The sequence below is a fragment of the Epargyreus clarus genome, unplaced genomic scaffold, assembly GCF_041222505.1.
Source record: "Epargyreus clarus isolate Ecla_fem2 unplaced genomic scaffold, WU_Ecla_fem_2.2 ptg000010l, whole genome shotgun sequence".
In the NCBI taxonomy this organism is placed as follows: Eukaryota; Metazoa; Arthropoda; class Insecta; order Lepidoptera; family Hesperiidae; genus Epargyreus; species Epargyreus clarus.
The window spans coordinates 12,307,846-12,324,749 of NW_027332218.1; the positions used below are offsets into that span (position 1 = coordinate 12,307,846).

Sequence of the window (16,904 nt, forward strand, 5' to 3'; positions counted from 1 at the left end):
TTACCATAAACCATAAACTTAGATATTACATCGGTAATTAAAACGAAATATTATTTTTTAAATGTAACAAATATTCACTTAAATAATTTTAAATCGTACGATTGAATTAAAAAATTTAAATGAGCAAATATTCGCAGTCTTGACATTGCTATGCTTCGATTGCGAATTTTTCCGATGCAACTTCATGTTATGTCGTATACACACAACGCATACACATTTTTTATATCTCTTTTTAAAATGTATTATATTTCAATTACAATTTTAAGTTCTGTCTAAAAATTTAACTTTCACTAATTACAACACCCATGAATATACTTATCAAGTCGTTTTGTAAGATTTTAATTACCGTTCTGAGTGTATCGTTATACCCTTACACTCCTCCCCAATTTATGTATATCTCTTTCTTTTCAAGCTACATATTTCAATTACAATGTAAAGCTGTGGCTGTCAAAAAAATCCAACCTACACTTTTTAGAACATCTATCAGCCTATCAAGTCGTCTCTCTTAAAATCCTCATCATTCACTCTCTTATATCCCGTCCCTAGTTCGAGACACCCTCCCCATTTTCCCTAGCATTTCACTGTATCTTTCTTATATCACCCATTCCCCAGTTGAAGGTACAATCCCTCCCAATTTTCCCTTACCATGGGCCGGTATCCCGCGCCGGTGGTCGCCTGCATGGGCTGCGGGGTCCAGGCCGGCTTGGCGTTCTTCGGCGAGCTCCACTGCATCGGTCTAGCACACCGTACGGGGTAAGTTGCCATGCGCGCAGTGAACGGCCGTGTACGTTGGGCGGAACGGCGAAGGCGGCGTTATTTTTTTATTACGATTGTTATTAGATGGCGTTTTTGGTGGATTGAGGACTTTGGTTGTTTTTTTTTTAAGTTTGACGATGGACGATACGGTTTATAGATTTCGGATATCGTTGCCGTTTGGCTTTAAGCCCCTTATTAGTACTTATTTTTTTTTATTTAATAATAATATTATTTAGTAATAAATATCTTGTTTTTTCTTAGCAAAGATCGAAAATTGACAATTTATAGCACACAGACATTGTCAAATGTCACTCTGTGGTTAGAAAAACATTGGAAAGATGGATTAATAACAATAGTAATCTAGCTTGGTTATGGTTTTTAAAGTGTAAGAGATAGATAGGTAAACCTTTCACCTTAAAAAAACCTAGTTGAGCTAATGTTTGATACAACCGGCGCTTCGTTAATACATAGCTTGATTCGAAGCCGGTTTGTAATGTAATGAAAATATGATCACTTATGAATACATCCAATCTACATAGAGGCATCATAAAGCGTAAATACAGAAGACATCAACGCTGCCTCTTTCGCTTCACCACATTACTTATGAATAATAAAATTGGCGCCGTGTATCTCTACGTCTTTATAACTCCTATCGTCTGGTCTATCCCTGACATAATCATATGGGAACTTAAGACTCAATCCATAACTAGATGTATAATAATCCGCCCGCTTCGCCGTTTCGCTCAAAGTATTTCTGTGTTTGTAACATTATGTGAGAGTTGTTCAGTTGTCTTGGGTATTCGGAAAAGCGTACATATAATGTGGTGTAGTGTTAAACAATTTTATTATTAGTTGTATTAATTTAATTAATATTCATTAATAAAATTATACAATACACATTTATTAGCACAATAATGAGTTAGCATTTGCTTAAGAATGTACGACAGGTTGAAGTAAAATATGTTCTTGTATTGATTCTACATAATAGTAGTACTATATAATTTAATATCTCATATATAAGCTGTTTGTGGATCAAAATCAATCCACGTTAATAATATTTTTTAGAGAATATGTAATATGAATGTGTGCCTGATTCTTTGACACGCCCTGACGACTTAAGGTCATGTTATGTTTTCAGTCAGTCGGGATTTTTGCTTTTGTCATCATTATCTTGTTTGAATATGCAATAATGTATCTCTGTATAGATAATCCATAAATATTTGCCTTCAAAACAACTGAACAAGTAAACTATTGAAAGCATCTACATACCTTCCTCAATCAAAAATTTCATATGAAATCTACCAAAACGTAACATGCGTGTAGTGTCTGCTCGGATCTAAGCTAGCGTATCGTAATTTTGAAAAATTGATATCAAGCTATGTGGTGATGGTGTAAAAATGTGTTGGAAATATTTGTTCAAAATGTAGATGCTTCCATTCAATAATTGTCATGAAAATCGCATTCATACATACATTTATTTAAAAAAATATATACATATTTTGTTTTGATGAAATCGCCCCCATATCAGTTTTCCTTTATTTACCCTATATTATACTTTAATACAATGTATGTATGAATGTTCTCTCATAACCAAACTCATGGTAAAAATCAGATCTAACTAAATGATATCACTTTCACTTCACTTGACAATGTTAATTTTGGATTTTGATTAGAAAAATGAATACTCTCTATTTTAACTTGAAACCCCAATATATAAGGTAAAAAATGGTTACAGTAAATATTGAAAAAAATATATTTCTAAACGAAATCCAAAAATCCAAAACCCTATCTACTCAAAATCTTTAAAAACAGTAGCAAAACTCCTTAGTCTAATTTAAAAAATCTAAAATTAAAAATAAAATCTCATTAGCCTAGCAACTTTTTGAACTTGTCATTAATATTTTTTTTATTAAAATTTATTTTTAAATTCTTTTTTCGAGACAATGTTAACTGATTGTATTTAACCATTTCCCTACAATTTACAAAAGTAAATAAAATAATGATTCTGTATGAAATAAATTTTTCAATTGAAATTGCATCAATTTTTAAAACCAATAGTCATAATAATCATAGGTTTCAGTTAAACTATTAATTTTATTCTTCTTAAAGCCTAAGCAAAGAAAACAATAAATTTAAATAAACGGATATCTGCAAGCTATATTGCATCGAAATAGTGATACTTGAAATTCCAAACAGACTGACGGATGTCTATGTATGGACTGTACAAGAGTAGATCTCATTTTTTCATCGTACTATATTTACACAATATATCAAAGTAAAAAAGCAATTATTTTTAAATATGATTTTTTTACTTAATTTATATTTTTTCGTAGGGAAAGGGTTATAATCTCAGGATTCAGTTAACATAAAGTGTGACTAACTACCCCTACCTATTACTCTAGCAACTTTAAACTCGCATAACTTCCAAATAAAAACCAGCATATGGTAGCATAAGGTACAGTACTCACTTCTGGGCCGCAGCGCTTTTGTTGATCGTGAGGTTGTTAGCGAGCTGAGCAAGGGAGGAATCCAGATCTCCCGTTAGGACTTTACCGGGTTGCTGCTGTGGCTGTTGGCCTGGGGAAATGAGGCATATTTATAGCAATAATGATATTATGTATAAGAAAAAAATATGAAAAATATTTTAGAAAATTTTGATGATTGATAAAAGTATTGAAAATAATAAAACTAGTCATGTACCTAAAGTATAATACAAATAATATATATAATAAACATGTTATATGTATGAATAAATAAATAATTATTATTATAAGTGAGCAATTGATGAATCACAGAAATTAATATTCTATTCTAAATAGCACATCTATATGTTATTCATAAACAATGCTATTTTATTATATTTTGCATTTGTATTGAAATATAAATAGCGGTTATTTAAGAAAATATAGCGGGCAAAAAATTGTAAAAATTACTAACATAAAATATAGCAACATCAAAAAAATTGACGGTTAAATAAAGGATGCATATAATATAATACACATATAAACAACAATGGATTATTAAAATCTATCTGTACACTAAATATTTACAGGAGATTAATAACAAAAAACGTGTAACGGGAAACGCTGTGCAGGGAACGTAACTACATATACAACATCAATTAAAAAAACGCCAAGCGTGTTCTGTAAAAAAGAAAAAACAACAAAATTAAATTAAAAACAAGCACGTCTCAAGCGAACACGCATTCCGTCAGCGAACCCATAGCGGCCATCGGCATCATCGGTTGTCGGGCCGGCGAGCCGAACATCATCGGCTGGGGCATCTGCATGTCCATGAACGGTTGCTGCATCGGTTGCGGTTGTTGCGTGATCGGTTGCGGTTGCGGCGGTTGCGGCTGCTGCGGTTGCGGTTGTTGCTTCGCGGGCGAGCCGCCGAGGGACATGCGCATGACGTCCTCGAGGTCGTCGAACGCGGACTTGGGCTGTGGGGGGTGGGGGGGAGGCGGGCGCGCGGGCGACGCGGTCATCGGCTGCGTCGGGTCGCCCATGCCCATGAACGGGTTCGCGGCAGCTTGCATAGAAATTACACGTTTATAATACCTTGTACACATGTTATACAGACTAGTTACATTGTAGAGTCCGCGCCAAATTTCTAGTCAGTTTTGAATATGGAAATACCCTACCTATCATTCTATTTCTTTTCACTTTAACTCTGCACCTAAAGGTTGCCTGGAAGAGATCGCTGGTTAGCGATCAGGCCGCCTATTGTATTTTTAAAATTATAAATTTTCCATGTGTTTTTATTGTTTATGGATACAATAAAGTATATTATTACTATTATCACTAAACGGGTCGCGTCGAAATATCAAATTGTAGATATTAGCGGTACGAAGACAGCGCGGGAAGCTGCCTGCTCTCGCCCATATCCCGTTGGTGCATAGCTGCGTTAGTGTGCCCTTACGTTGCTACGAAGTATATGCTTGTAGCTGTGTTCAACCGCATTGGCTCTCTGACTACACCTGCGCGCATCAACTTCAGAGCGGACAAGAAGATTGACGCGGCCTATATCTATGAGTAAAATTGGTTGCTATAATGAAAATTAAAATTATTAAATAGAAACCTGGATACTGAGTGTTTACATACCACTTATGTAGCTATATTGGCCCCTGCATTTTGTTGATTACATTTCCTCTCATCTACTATTTATTATACAAGATGCATATTTATTCTAAGGTAATAAATTCTTCACTTTATACATATCTACTCGATGAATATCCAGAGTTGTATAGATATATTTAAGATCAGTTCATACACATCTTAATATAATAATATTATATTTATTATATTTTATTTTACACTAACCTGTAAAACTCGAGAGGTAAGTTGGAGAGCCTTGTGTAATTTTCTTACTGCAATTTTTACGTCAACTCCCGATGCAGGTTTAACTTATTCACACCCTTCAAACCAGTGAACCAAAGCTCCACTGTTGTCACGAAACCGAAATAATTTGAAAACTGCTGCTCTCCTAACTGTTGGTATGAGGCAGAAATAACCAACTGGTGTTGTAACCCTCACCTGTGGTGTCGCTAGAGCTGAAGACATTAGAGAAGCTGGCGTCGGTGACGAAGGTGTTGTTCTGCGGGAAACTGCCGAAGCCGTTGCTCTGCTGCGGCCAGGGGGCGGCGCCGGTGGGCGGGGCCGAGGGCGGGGCGGAGGGCGGGGCCGGCGCCGGCGCTACAAGGGGGCGGGTTAATAGCGAGGCAGTACTTTTCGTATGAAATACTAACATTACTAGTTTGAAATGTTATTTTAAATTATATTGTATTAATTCGATTGTAGTGTTTAGATGTAAGTGCCCTATTTAAAAATAATTTTCAAATCTTAATGTTTGTACCATATAAATATTATATGTCATATATCATGTACATATTTAATTTAATTTATTTCTTTAATTAAATAATATAAAATTAAATATCGTTTATTTATTTTTTAACAATTTCAAAGTTAAAAAGAGAGAGACAAAGATATGTACTGCGTCGATATTTAGCATGTTAATTTAAACTCCTGCTAGAAATGTGTTATAGAATGTGTATTTATTGTACATCGTGCTATACCATCCCCAAAAGCGAGGGATGTGCCATTTTTACAGTGAGTACTACATGTCAAAACCGAATAAGCATTTTTTTGTAATATAAGAGTAGCAGACTAGCATGCAGTCCATCTGATGGTAAATGGCTACTGCCATAGACATCTTTGACTAACTTCAGATAAGATTAGATTCCTACCTGCGGTCGGCCGTATGGCATGTATATGCGCCGCTGCCCCAGAAGACTAGGCTGGAATTCCTCGGAAAAGCATATCTTCTTTACCGCACTAATTTGTATAGTTTATACTTATTAACAATGTGGTTAAAATTGCTTATTCGTTTTTAACAAAATTTAAAGATTTTTAACCATTGTGAGTGTTACGAAGTGTTTATCTGTATTAAAGTATCTACATTTCAATTTATTAATAAACTCTTTACCATCACCAGATTTATTTCTACAGATTTATTCAACAAAGAAATGTAATGTGTTTATAGATTTACGTATCTTGACTTATCATATACGATCAACATCTTACACATAAAATCACGAAATATTGTAATTCTATTACCAATTTAAATATAGACGCCAGCTAATTGTATTGTTTTACAAATATTGTTGTAAATCAACTTTTAAATCCTGCCTTACTAACTCTACTTTCAATACTTTTGACATTTCAAAAATCGTCAAAACAATAATCTTTTGTTAAGCCGCCCTTAAAATATGTTTTAAAATTGCAATGAAGTAAATGAAAATAAAAATTCTGTCCTTTTTAAAAAAGAAAGAACTATCTCATAATATTTTGCTGTAATTGATTTTATCATCATATATTAAGAACTATTCTATACAGCAACATACCTCCAAACATATCAGCGAAGGGGTTCCCGAGCGACAGGAGGTCGTCGGAGGCCTTACTGGGGGCCGCGGTGGTCTCCGGCGGCCCGAACAGGTCCACGATGCTCTGCGACTGGCTCGCCGGCGGCCCGGACAGGAACGGGTTATTCGCCGCCGAGTTGGTAGGTGACTGTACTTTGTTCTGTAAGATAATTGGTGTTGAGTGGACCGGTTGAATAATGTGGTGGGTATTTAGGAGCTTTTCCTGTCATGCAAGTGTAGCTCCACACGCATGGCTCTTAGCATTATATCGTGTCACACACACACACGCACATTGATCGCGTGCGTGTGTGTGTAACGCGCGAGAGGAAAATTAACCTTAGGGCTATTTTTTTCTGTGGTGTATTGCTGCAGACTGCACGTTGATTTTTGAATGCAGATTTTGGAAATTAAGTAGAACAATATTTTTGTTTGTTTAATATGAATTGATTTTAATTGTTATAAATGGCTAGTAATATTCAACAATAGATCATCATAACATCAACAATGAATTTATTGTAAGGAACTATTAAAAATATTATATGAGCCTTATTTTCTGGTAATTTTAATCCAAATTGTGGTTCTTTCAATAAACTATGATGTGATATCCCTTTCTTTTATTCAATGCACAATAAACATACAATGATAATGTGGTGACCATAGACAAAACACCCTTTGACAAAGCTGTGAAGTGTGAACGACACAACAAAACAAAACAATGTTTTAGCGGTGAAGCAATTTTTCCAGCAGCATTTTATTATTTATTTATTAGTATCACTTGTTTCCCTTTAAAAGCGACCCAAATAACGATGTGATGCCTCGGTATGTTTTTTATGAGTAGCCGCTATGCAGTCCACCTGATGTTAATTGCAGCCCATGGATAGTTCTAATCAATCCCATATAGAATAAGAGTAAGACTCCTGAAAAGTTCCCGAAAGACTCCTGCAGGCGTTTAGATTTTTTATTACCTACAGTATACAGGGTGAATTTTTCCTTCAGGGCCAAATCCGAAACTATAGGGATTAGCGAGAAATGCTGAAAGTTTCGGATTTGGCCCCGAAGGCCCGTTTGAAAAATTCACCCTGTATAATATAAAAGTATCAGACGAGTACGTAGTTCCCGATGGTTAGTGGATACTGCCGTCCATGCGTATCTATAATCAACCCCAGATAGGATAAGATTCCTACCTAAGACCAGTCACAGATGCGCCGCTACCCCTGAAGACTAAGCTGGACCATCTCGATAAAGTATGTCTCCCTTACCCATAAACACAACAGGGCACAACCACAGCAGGGCTTAACGCTGGTTTTATTAGGTAGGAATAGGTGTCGCAGTGGTGCCGCCGGTGTCGAACCACAAAGGGTCCTACCACCTTCAAAATTCTGTACTCAACCATATAAATATATCCTGTTCCCAAATTACTAAATGAACCACAACGCTGTAAACGCAAGCTCACAATAAATGATATGACATGAGAAACAATGGCACAATATCCCAACGTATTCCCAAAAGACATAACCCTCATCCAATTCCCAACATAGTCTTACTATTATCTCTGATATGTCTTCCTCGCCCGTCCACTCAGTTCCTTGAAACAATTGCACCTGGAAATTTATGGCTATTATTTTGCCGTGTTTGTGTACGTTTTGAGGGCAAATTGTAGGAAATATATTCCTTATTTTATATTTCAAAAAAATTTTTTAGATATTTTTGTATTTAATTGTCATATAATTTATACAGAAATGTAATATCTGAGTAAGAAATTTCAAAATAAAGAGAAAAATCTCATTAGCCATATTTTTATTTTACACATATAATCTTCCAAGAGTTTAAATTGTGTATTTTCTCCAAGTGTTTGTGTATTCGTTTTGACGACCGGCGTGGCGGAGCGCAAAGGGTTTCGGGATCTATCCCCGGTCAGAGAGATATCTGAATGAGGAATTTGGATAATCTCTTTTCGATTCTGGGTGTTTGTGCATTCGTCGTTGTGTCCAGGGCACCCATGACACCGGACTTCTAATGTGGGGCTGTAAGTGTGATTGTTGAATGCGTCTGAGTCTCATACACAAAAAGGGGCGTGTCTCACCTTATACTGATTCATAGCCGCCTCCTCCTCCGCGAGCGCCTGTTGTCGCAGTGAGTCGTCGATGAACAGCGAGCCGTTCGCTTGCGAGTCCAGCCGCGCCGAGGCGGCGGCGTTGCCGAACGACGACGACGTCGACGATAGAGCGCCCATCACGCTCGCTACGTTCTTCTGGGCGCTGGGGAAGAACGTATGAATGTGAAGTTTATAAGATGTATGTATTTTATTTATAGTGTAGGTCAGAGGTCGACAACGTTTTGATGTGAAACATCTATAGCCGCACGTAAAACCGATTTCTGGCGTGGCGACGCATGCTGGTATATATATACAGTCTATATGCAGTAGTGTGTACGGTGTGGCGACGCGTCGCCATGCGCAATCGAATTCAATAAATAGTCATCGTTATCTGGAAAAAAAGTCGTAATATTTTATTTTATCATTATGACATATTTAGTTCCTATCACAATATGTTCTTTTCTGCATATTACTTTTACAAAATAATGTCGATGTTTCACATCTGCCAGGCGTCCCGTGACGGCTCACATTTTTTTAATGTAAAGAGTGAAATATTAAATTTAAATATCATGGCGGGCGCCAACTATTTTTTGACCTAACAAATATATAAAAATAAAATTCGTATACAGAGTGAATTTTTCCTTTAGATTGCCATTTATAATTACTTCCCAGAATTTTATCCTTGTAAGCGACACTATCAAAAAGTGGAATAATATAGAGGGTGTATTTTTTTCAAAATGAACTCGTTCGATTCCTGGCTAGGGAAAAAGATATTTTAAAAAACTAATGATGCAGTTTTAGTTTTTATGCAAAATCGGCCTCGTAACTCCTTTCAGCATTTTTCGCTAATCTTTATAGTTTCGGATTTGACCCTGAAGGCCGATTTGAAAAATTCACCCTGTATATAAAACACAACATAAAGTAAGCGCGTCACAGTTCAGGTTTTTATTTAGTAGTAGTAGTAGTTTTTTAGTAGCAGACAAGCACTTAACACTGCTGTTATTAGGTAGAAATAGGTGTGGCGGTGGTGCGACCGGAGTCGAACATAAAGGGTTCTACCACCTTGTTGATTGACGTCCTGTAAATTCTAGGAATTTTAAAATTTACGTTCTGAATTTCTTGTCTAAATTAATAATAATTTAAGGGCGCACTAGAATTTATTGAAGGGCGCAGTGGCGCCCGTATTATACATAAACTACAAACCTGGCAGTCTGAGTAGGAGTGTTAGCGGCAGATCCCTTCTTGCCCTCCAACGTGGCGAGGTGACCCTCTAGAGCGTCCAAGAGGCTGCTGGGTGCCTTGGTCAGATCAGGGATGTCACCTTTGTCTATACCGACATTTTCCGCCACCTGTAAAACAGTTATAGTTAGGGGTGCACTTAAAAATGTACTAAAAATGGAAACATTTTAACTCATATTAGTGTCTGTTAGCAATTTGCTAATCATTGTTCTGCTGGGTTGCTGCCACAATTCTGTTTTATGACAATTATCTAGTTTAAAAAAAGTCAGTGTTATTTACAACTGACCTTTAAGAACTCTCCGACCCTATCCATCCTGATGAGGAACTTTTTATAGAGATCGAGAGCCTCGCGGCAGTTCTTCTTGTTCATATCGAAGTACTTCTCCAGTAGATTGATGATGCCATCGTTGTAGCACGCGAATAATCTGTAAACGGAATATTTCAAACTGTTAATATGGAGAGTTACTAAAGAGTTGACCGTTAGAAGCTGTGTTCCGTTTTGAAGGGTGTGGTAAGAGAGTCATACTTATCTGAGAGGATCAAATTTACTCTTCAAGAGTAGCAACGCATCTACGAAACCTAATTAAGAAATCTAATGTTAATTTGAGGTTGATTACAGATGTTCGACAGTAGCCACTTTCCATCAGGTGGAATACATGCCTACGTGACTTAAGAGTAATAATGTCGCCTGTAAAGTAGAATATCGAATCAAATCATTTATTGCATGAATATAGTTAAATAGTTATTATAACATAATAATAACTACCATATATTTTTTTTAATATCGGTCCTGTGCAGAACATTTGTATATCATAACCTCTAGTCTATAACTGTCTTCCAACTAGAACACAGCAAAACTCAATGCTATATATTTTAAGGTACAAATAGGTAGGCTGTAGTCCCTATGTACCAAGTATCTAAAGGAACCTGATCTTCAATAGACAGATTTTTTTATACTGTCGCCCATAGACATCTGCAATCATACACAGATAAGATTACATATTCCTACCTGAGGTCGGCCACAGATGCGCCGCTACCCCTGAGGACTAAGCTGGAACGCCTCTTAAAAGTATGCCATATATAGTATATATACCACACTTCAAACCAGAACACAGCAGTGCTTAACGCTGCTGTTATTAGGGAGAAATAGGTACGGCGGTGGTGCCGCTGGAGCCGAACCACATAGGGATCTACCACCTTCAAGAGTCCACCTTAAATAGTTATGTACACTATGAAAATTCTACCTGATGAGATCCCTGAAGAGTAACATGAAGCACATATTGATCACGCCGTTGGTGAGATCGTTGGCGGTGCAGTCGAACTCCAGCAGGGCATCCAACTGCGACTGCAGCACTGGCAGGGTCTTGAGCAGCATTTCTGCATTCATCATCCGCAGGGAACCCTCCTCCTTACTGTAGAGGAGAAATGTATTTTATTGTAGAATTTTGAAGTATTAAATGGATGCCATACCAGATGTGCGTTATGCAACAAAATAATGTTATTATTGAATTGTGATGCTTCTTAAAATGTTGCTATGGATGCTATAAAAGCCATGATGTGTACATAAATAATGACATCCGATTACAATTCTAAATAAACTACGTATACATCTGCCCAGGGATTGAACCCGGGCCCTTTGCGTGTCATGACTGTGTGTTGACCGGTCCACCATGGGCACCACGCCTTGTTATATACTTGCTGTGCATTAAGTACTTATGTGATACATATATTAATTTTAAAACCTCTTACAGAACTATTCATAGTTCTATTATACTTTCTATCTTTCTTTCCTTCTTTTAACTTACCCCCTCTTGACCTTGCAGAAGTCGAAGGCGACAGTCCTGTAGGACAGCGCCTTCTCGTTGAGGTACTTGGCATACCGCCGGATGAACGGGGACATGTCATATCCTGTACACAACAAATTTTCAATGGAATGACCAAATTATTTGCATGTGAGATATCAACTTTCACAAAAACAGCATGGGTACAAGCGTTAAGATGCATGCTTGCAATGATTTTGAAAATGACAGTGAATTTATCTTTACTTAATCTTTTTTTAATTTGCTATATTAACTAGTTTTCTTTTGAAATTAACTGTTTTAAGATCTTATTAAAATGTATTTTTGTATTTAAATGCAAATTGGTCATTGAAATTTTCATTTAAATGTAAAAAATAACTTAATTTTTTTTAGAAGAAATTAAGTTATTTTTTAAAAGAGTCAAACAATTAAAAAAGAGTGATGTTCAAGATAACTAACCATTTAAAATAAGATCATACTTAAATGATCTAATTTTAAACGACTATGATCAAAAAGTTTTTCTAAGTGTGGTGATAGGACACAGGATGATACTAAGAAGCGGGTGCAAAAACGACACGACAATTAAAAATGTGCAATGATACTGTCTAAGAAGTGTCCAAATAATTTACATTTTCCGAACTTTTGTTTGCAAACTATACACGAGGGTAGAAACAAATCAATATTTTCAGACTAAATAAAAGTGCAATGATAGTTTGGAACTAGTTATTTTTAACAAACTAATAGCAAGACATTTACATATTTCTGAACGTTTGTTTGTAGACCATACTCTAGGGTAGGGATTGGCAATGTGCGTCCCACGATCCTCCCTCCTAACAGTCCGCGGCACCAAAAAACTAAGCGGTATTTTTTTAACTTAATTTCCTGACTCAACATCTTTTCGAAGTTACACTTCTTTTGGGAAAAAAATATAAGAATGATTTTATCAAACATCTAAAAACGGCACTATTAATAAATAAATGATGATACATACCATGATTGGTATTACAATATTACTTTGTTTGGTATAGTTTCACTCCCTGCACCCAAATGTATACATGCAGTTTTTTTATAAAATACACCAAAGAAGTATAACTTCTTACGTGCATAAATACACACACGCTTCTTTCCTTACTCAGCTTATTCAGCATAAATTCTGCAGATCCAATTAAACCCACTTAATTGATTAACTATTCAGCTCATTTGACATCTTCAGCCGATAAGACGATTATTCGGTCAGAGCCCCTCTTTACATATGTAAAGAACTATATGTATAGTTTTTATAGTTACAAACAAACGTTATATTTCGTTTTACAGTTACTTTGTAATTAACAGTACCATGACCTACAAGTATGTTTTCACAACAATACTAATGATCAATTCTAACATTGTGCTGTAATATAATACCTACAAATAAATCTTCAATTATCTGATACTTGAACAATGGACTCGACAGTCTGTTGGGAATATTGCAAAATGTACTCAGACAAAATATTTGCTAAGTTGAAGAAAAAGTTTTGTACACTTGTCTTTTATTTTTTAATAGCTGTCTTTTGAAGCTGGGGTTTTTAGAAGCCCCCTTGGGAGATGAAGTTTCAGAATTACTTTATTATTGGTGTATTTTATATAAAGGAGTAGTGTGTAAAATTTCAGGTTCCTAAGTTTAAGCCTGTGCTGTGTGTCATCTACTCAATATTTTTTAAAAGATTGAGGTACTAAACGAGTATGCAGTCCACCTGATGGTAAGTGATCACTGCCACGCATGGACATCCGTAAACAAATCCATATAGAACAGGGTTTCTGAACCTGAAACCGATCACAGAGGCGTTGCTACCCCCGAGGACTAATCTGGTCGCCTCATGTTTGTTTTGTTATTAAGTAAGTTTTTATATTATACATGTGCTTGAAAATTAGCAGAGATTTGTTTTCATACACAAATTGAATGTTGAGATAAAATACATTTAATATTTGAGAATTTTGCAATATTCCATAGTTCAAACTAAAATTAAATTAAATTAAAATAAAACATATTATAACATCTAACCCCACTCATCAGTATCTTGTTTTCTCGTCATACCGTTACCAAGAAAAGATACGACAAGCACGTACATCCCTAGAATATTGATACAGTTAAAAAAAACAACCTAGAACTTTTAACTGCAATTTTTTAGCCTTTTTTTGATGTTCGTGATCACATCCCTAAATTTTGTAACTAAATCTATACTATACTCTCCTGTAGTCTCCGTCTACTTGACAACTTTGTTTGTAACCTATCGTTAAATTGGTTTTAATTATAATGAATTGTTTTCACTTAAACGCATGCGTTACAAGCAATCTTCTCGAGTTGAACAAAAAATCGTCATTTTTACGATGAAACATCACAAAAGTAATGTCAGCAACAAAAAAACACAGCAACAAAAACAAAATTGGTGCAAAGTGCATAGGAAAAAAAACTATATGCACCCCCACCCAAAAGCGTGTCCCTGCTCTCTACTGGCGGACAGACAGACGGACGGAATGTACAAACACAACAAGCCGGCATAGTATATAGACTCACCAATCCGTGCACCAGCGGCGCCTGCCCGTAAGCGATAGGAAATTAGAAATTTCTCAGTTAAATTCCATTTTCATATAGTGGTTTTATGTTATATTTGAATGGTGGATATTTGTAGTTTCAAATTGTGTTTGGAAACCAGTTAAGTGATGTATATTATAACATAATACGATATTACAACAACGTACATTTATACCGTATGTAAATTGGATGAGCATCAAGTCTTTTTCTTATAAATTACGAGAATTTGCAAGATTTCAAATTGGTATATCATTGAGGTCAATGTAAGAAACTTTCTACAGAGACTAAATAAATAAAAAATATTTTCATTGACCTTAGTTAATTATGATTGCACATAACAGTCATAAATGTAATCATAGCATTTTAATAAACACAAACAAAACTATTACTGGTTTCCAAGCACAAAGATAACGCAATGATTGTATTCATAATTACATTGTAAACTATGATTAATACTTTGCAACATTGTATAGAAAACTTTTGATATCTGCTCGAACACCCGGCGACATAGATAAATCTCTATTCATATTTTTTAATAAACAAAATGAGGCAATATTTTGCTGCGAACTGTACTCGGTTGGAGATACGGCGTCCGATCAATGAAACCTTATCGGTAATAATTAATAAAACACCAACAATATTATTATTCGCAATTGCACAGATAAATATTAATGTACGTACATAATTAAGATTTAATGCTGCAAATGAAACGTTAATTATGCTTATGGCACATATTTTCAATGTTACGCCAACACTAACACAATATATTCGTTCATACGTTCATATCGTCGACTACACAACTATTAAGCATCTCATAAGCGTTTTCTGTTCACACATAAAAATATAAGGGTCTCAACACAAAACTGTGATGTGATGTCTCATTATAGAAATTCTGGTGCGTGCGTACGACGCATCGCATGAAATTACCATCAATCAGCGATTTGCATCGACACTCATACGATGTGAATCGATAATTTATTTATTTATATCAAATTAACATCACTTAATATTATGTAGCTACATTTCTCGTACAATACTTCTTACGGATTTACAATTTTGAGGATTGCAATTACGGATGTAAAATTGCATTGCAATTTTTGCAAATGGTGAAAAATAAAGATGTGCGTTTTAATTTGTTAAATACACACATTGAGACGTAAGTCAACAAAACATAAAATAGTCAACACAAAAACCAAATCTCGTTTTGAAAACTGGTTAACAGTTTGGTGTGTTACCTAAATTTTCAAGGGCATTTTTTCATTAATAGGAGTTCAACGTTATTATTACAAAATAATTGTCATCATACAAAAATCATACGCTTTGTCATACAGGCGGATATATTTTTATTTTTTGAATAGTCTTCTTACAGAAATCAGTGGTTTCCATAATTAACTTACACAGACTGAGTTTTATAAATGATTTAATGTGAATAAGGTCAAATATACAAAATACAGTTGATCTAACAATATCACATATTTACATCACATATAAATTATACCTATTATTTATGTATTTAAATAATCATAATAAAATCACGATAATGATCTAAATGATAGAGCTATCAGTGTGGAAAGAATTTAATAAGATACATTTTATGAACGTCTAGTCAAAATGAAGAATTCCACAATTTTACTCATTATTCGCCCTTTGCATCCATAGTAGAAGCAGAATGGAAACTTTCTAAAGTTTCTTTGTTTCACAATTCCAAGAACTGCGATGCGAAATGAATGATTGCACTTCTGAGATCTTGTTAAAAGTTTCAAACATTGTTGGTGGTAGAATCTTTCGCGGTTCAATTGTGGCGCCACCACTATCATAGTGTAAAGTTATAGTAAAAGTAAAAATCTACTTGTTAGAGCCACAGATGTAATGTATCCTTATTCACTCCTAAGAGGCAGACGTTTCTATAACCGACTTTATAGTCTTACAAAGCGTCAATTTTCGCCTCTGTATTATGAAATTTGTCTTTAAATCCTCGCGTGGAAGAGAGCGGTCTCTTTCACGTGAGTTTAGCAGAGATAAAGCTCGAAGCCTTTCTCTTCCTTAATGCCTCATATTATTGTCTTAGCCCGCTCTGCCCACCACGCTATGCCACGCTCTTATGTAATTAATGGATGTCCAATTTCTTCCTATTCGCTACAAACAGCTAAATTTGGTAAGAGATCAGTTGCATCTTCACAAACGGCCTCAAAGATCGATATAGTCCAGAGCGCGCGTGTCGCCATCTCTAATCGGCTAATTGAAGATTGGTGCGCTATCGATCCACGACCTTCGAGGTCGTCGACTCGCCGCCCTATCCCACCGCGGACCACTTACGAGGATCCAGCAATTAGTTCTAAGGATCATTTACGATGCTTCTATTGACCTATAACGAGCTGTTGATCTTTCAACTCGTTCCATCGTATACTAATGGACCTTCGATGAAGTCACTGTGACCCAGATTTCGGTGGATCGTAATTGACCTTTACGATTTATCGTGAGAAGTGTTCTAAGGACACGATTTGCGGATGTATTAGTGGTCAT

General features: G+C 35.7%; 1 protein-coding gene across 9 annotated transcripts in view; it reads right to left on the reverse strand.

Annotated features, from left to right (window-relative positions):
* Positions 1-16,904, reverse strand: part of lap (phosphatidylinositol-binding clathrin assembly protein lap) — a 45,506-nt gene that overhangs the window by 1,581 nt on the left and 27,021 nt on the right. For 2 of the 9 annotated variants that reach the window (XM_073077489.1, XM_073077486.1), the window contains exons 4-15: positions 14,364-14,384; positions 11,816-11,918; positions 11,255-11,422; positions 10,297-10,435; positions 9,975-10,120; positions 8,760-8,934; positions 8,221-8,277; positions 6,659-6,836; positions 5,292-5,450; positions 3,976-4,287; positions 3,225-3,333; positions 646-736 (exon numbers count right to left, since the gene is read on the reverse strand). In XM_073077489.1, coding sequence (XP_072933590.1) covers positions 646-736; positions 3,225-3,333; positions 3,976-4,287; positions 5,292-5,450; positions 6,659-6,836; positions 8,221-8,277; positions 8,760-8,934; positions 9,975-10,120; positions 10,297-10,435; positions 11,255-11,422; positions 11,816-11,918; positions 14,364-14,384 — 1,658 coding nt within the window. The remainder of the gene's footprint in view (positions 1-645; positions 737-3,224; positions 3,334-3,975; positions 4,288-5,291; positions 5,451-6,658; positions 6,837-8,220; positions 8,278-8,759; positions 8,935-9,974; positions 10,121-10,296; positions 10,436-11,254; positions 11,423-11,815; positions 11,919-14,363; positions 14,385-16,904) is intronic. The other 7 variants (XM_073077487.1, XM_073077491.1, XM_073077488.1 and 4 more) reach the window with 7 other exon arrangements.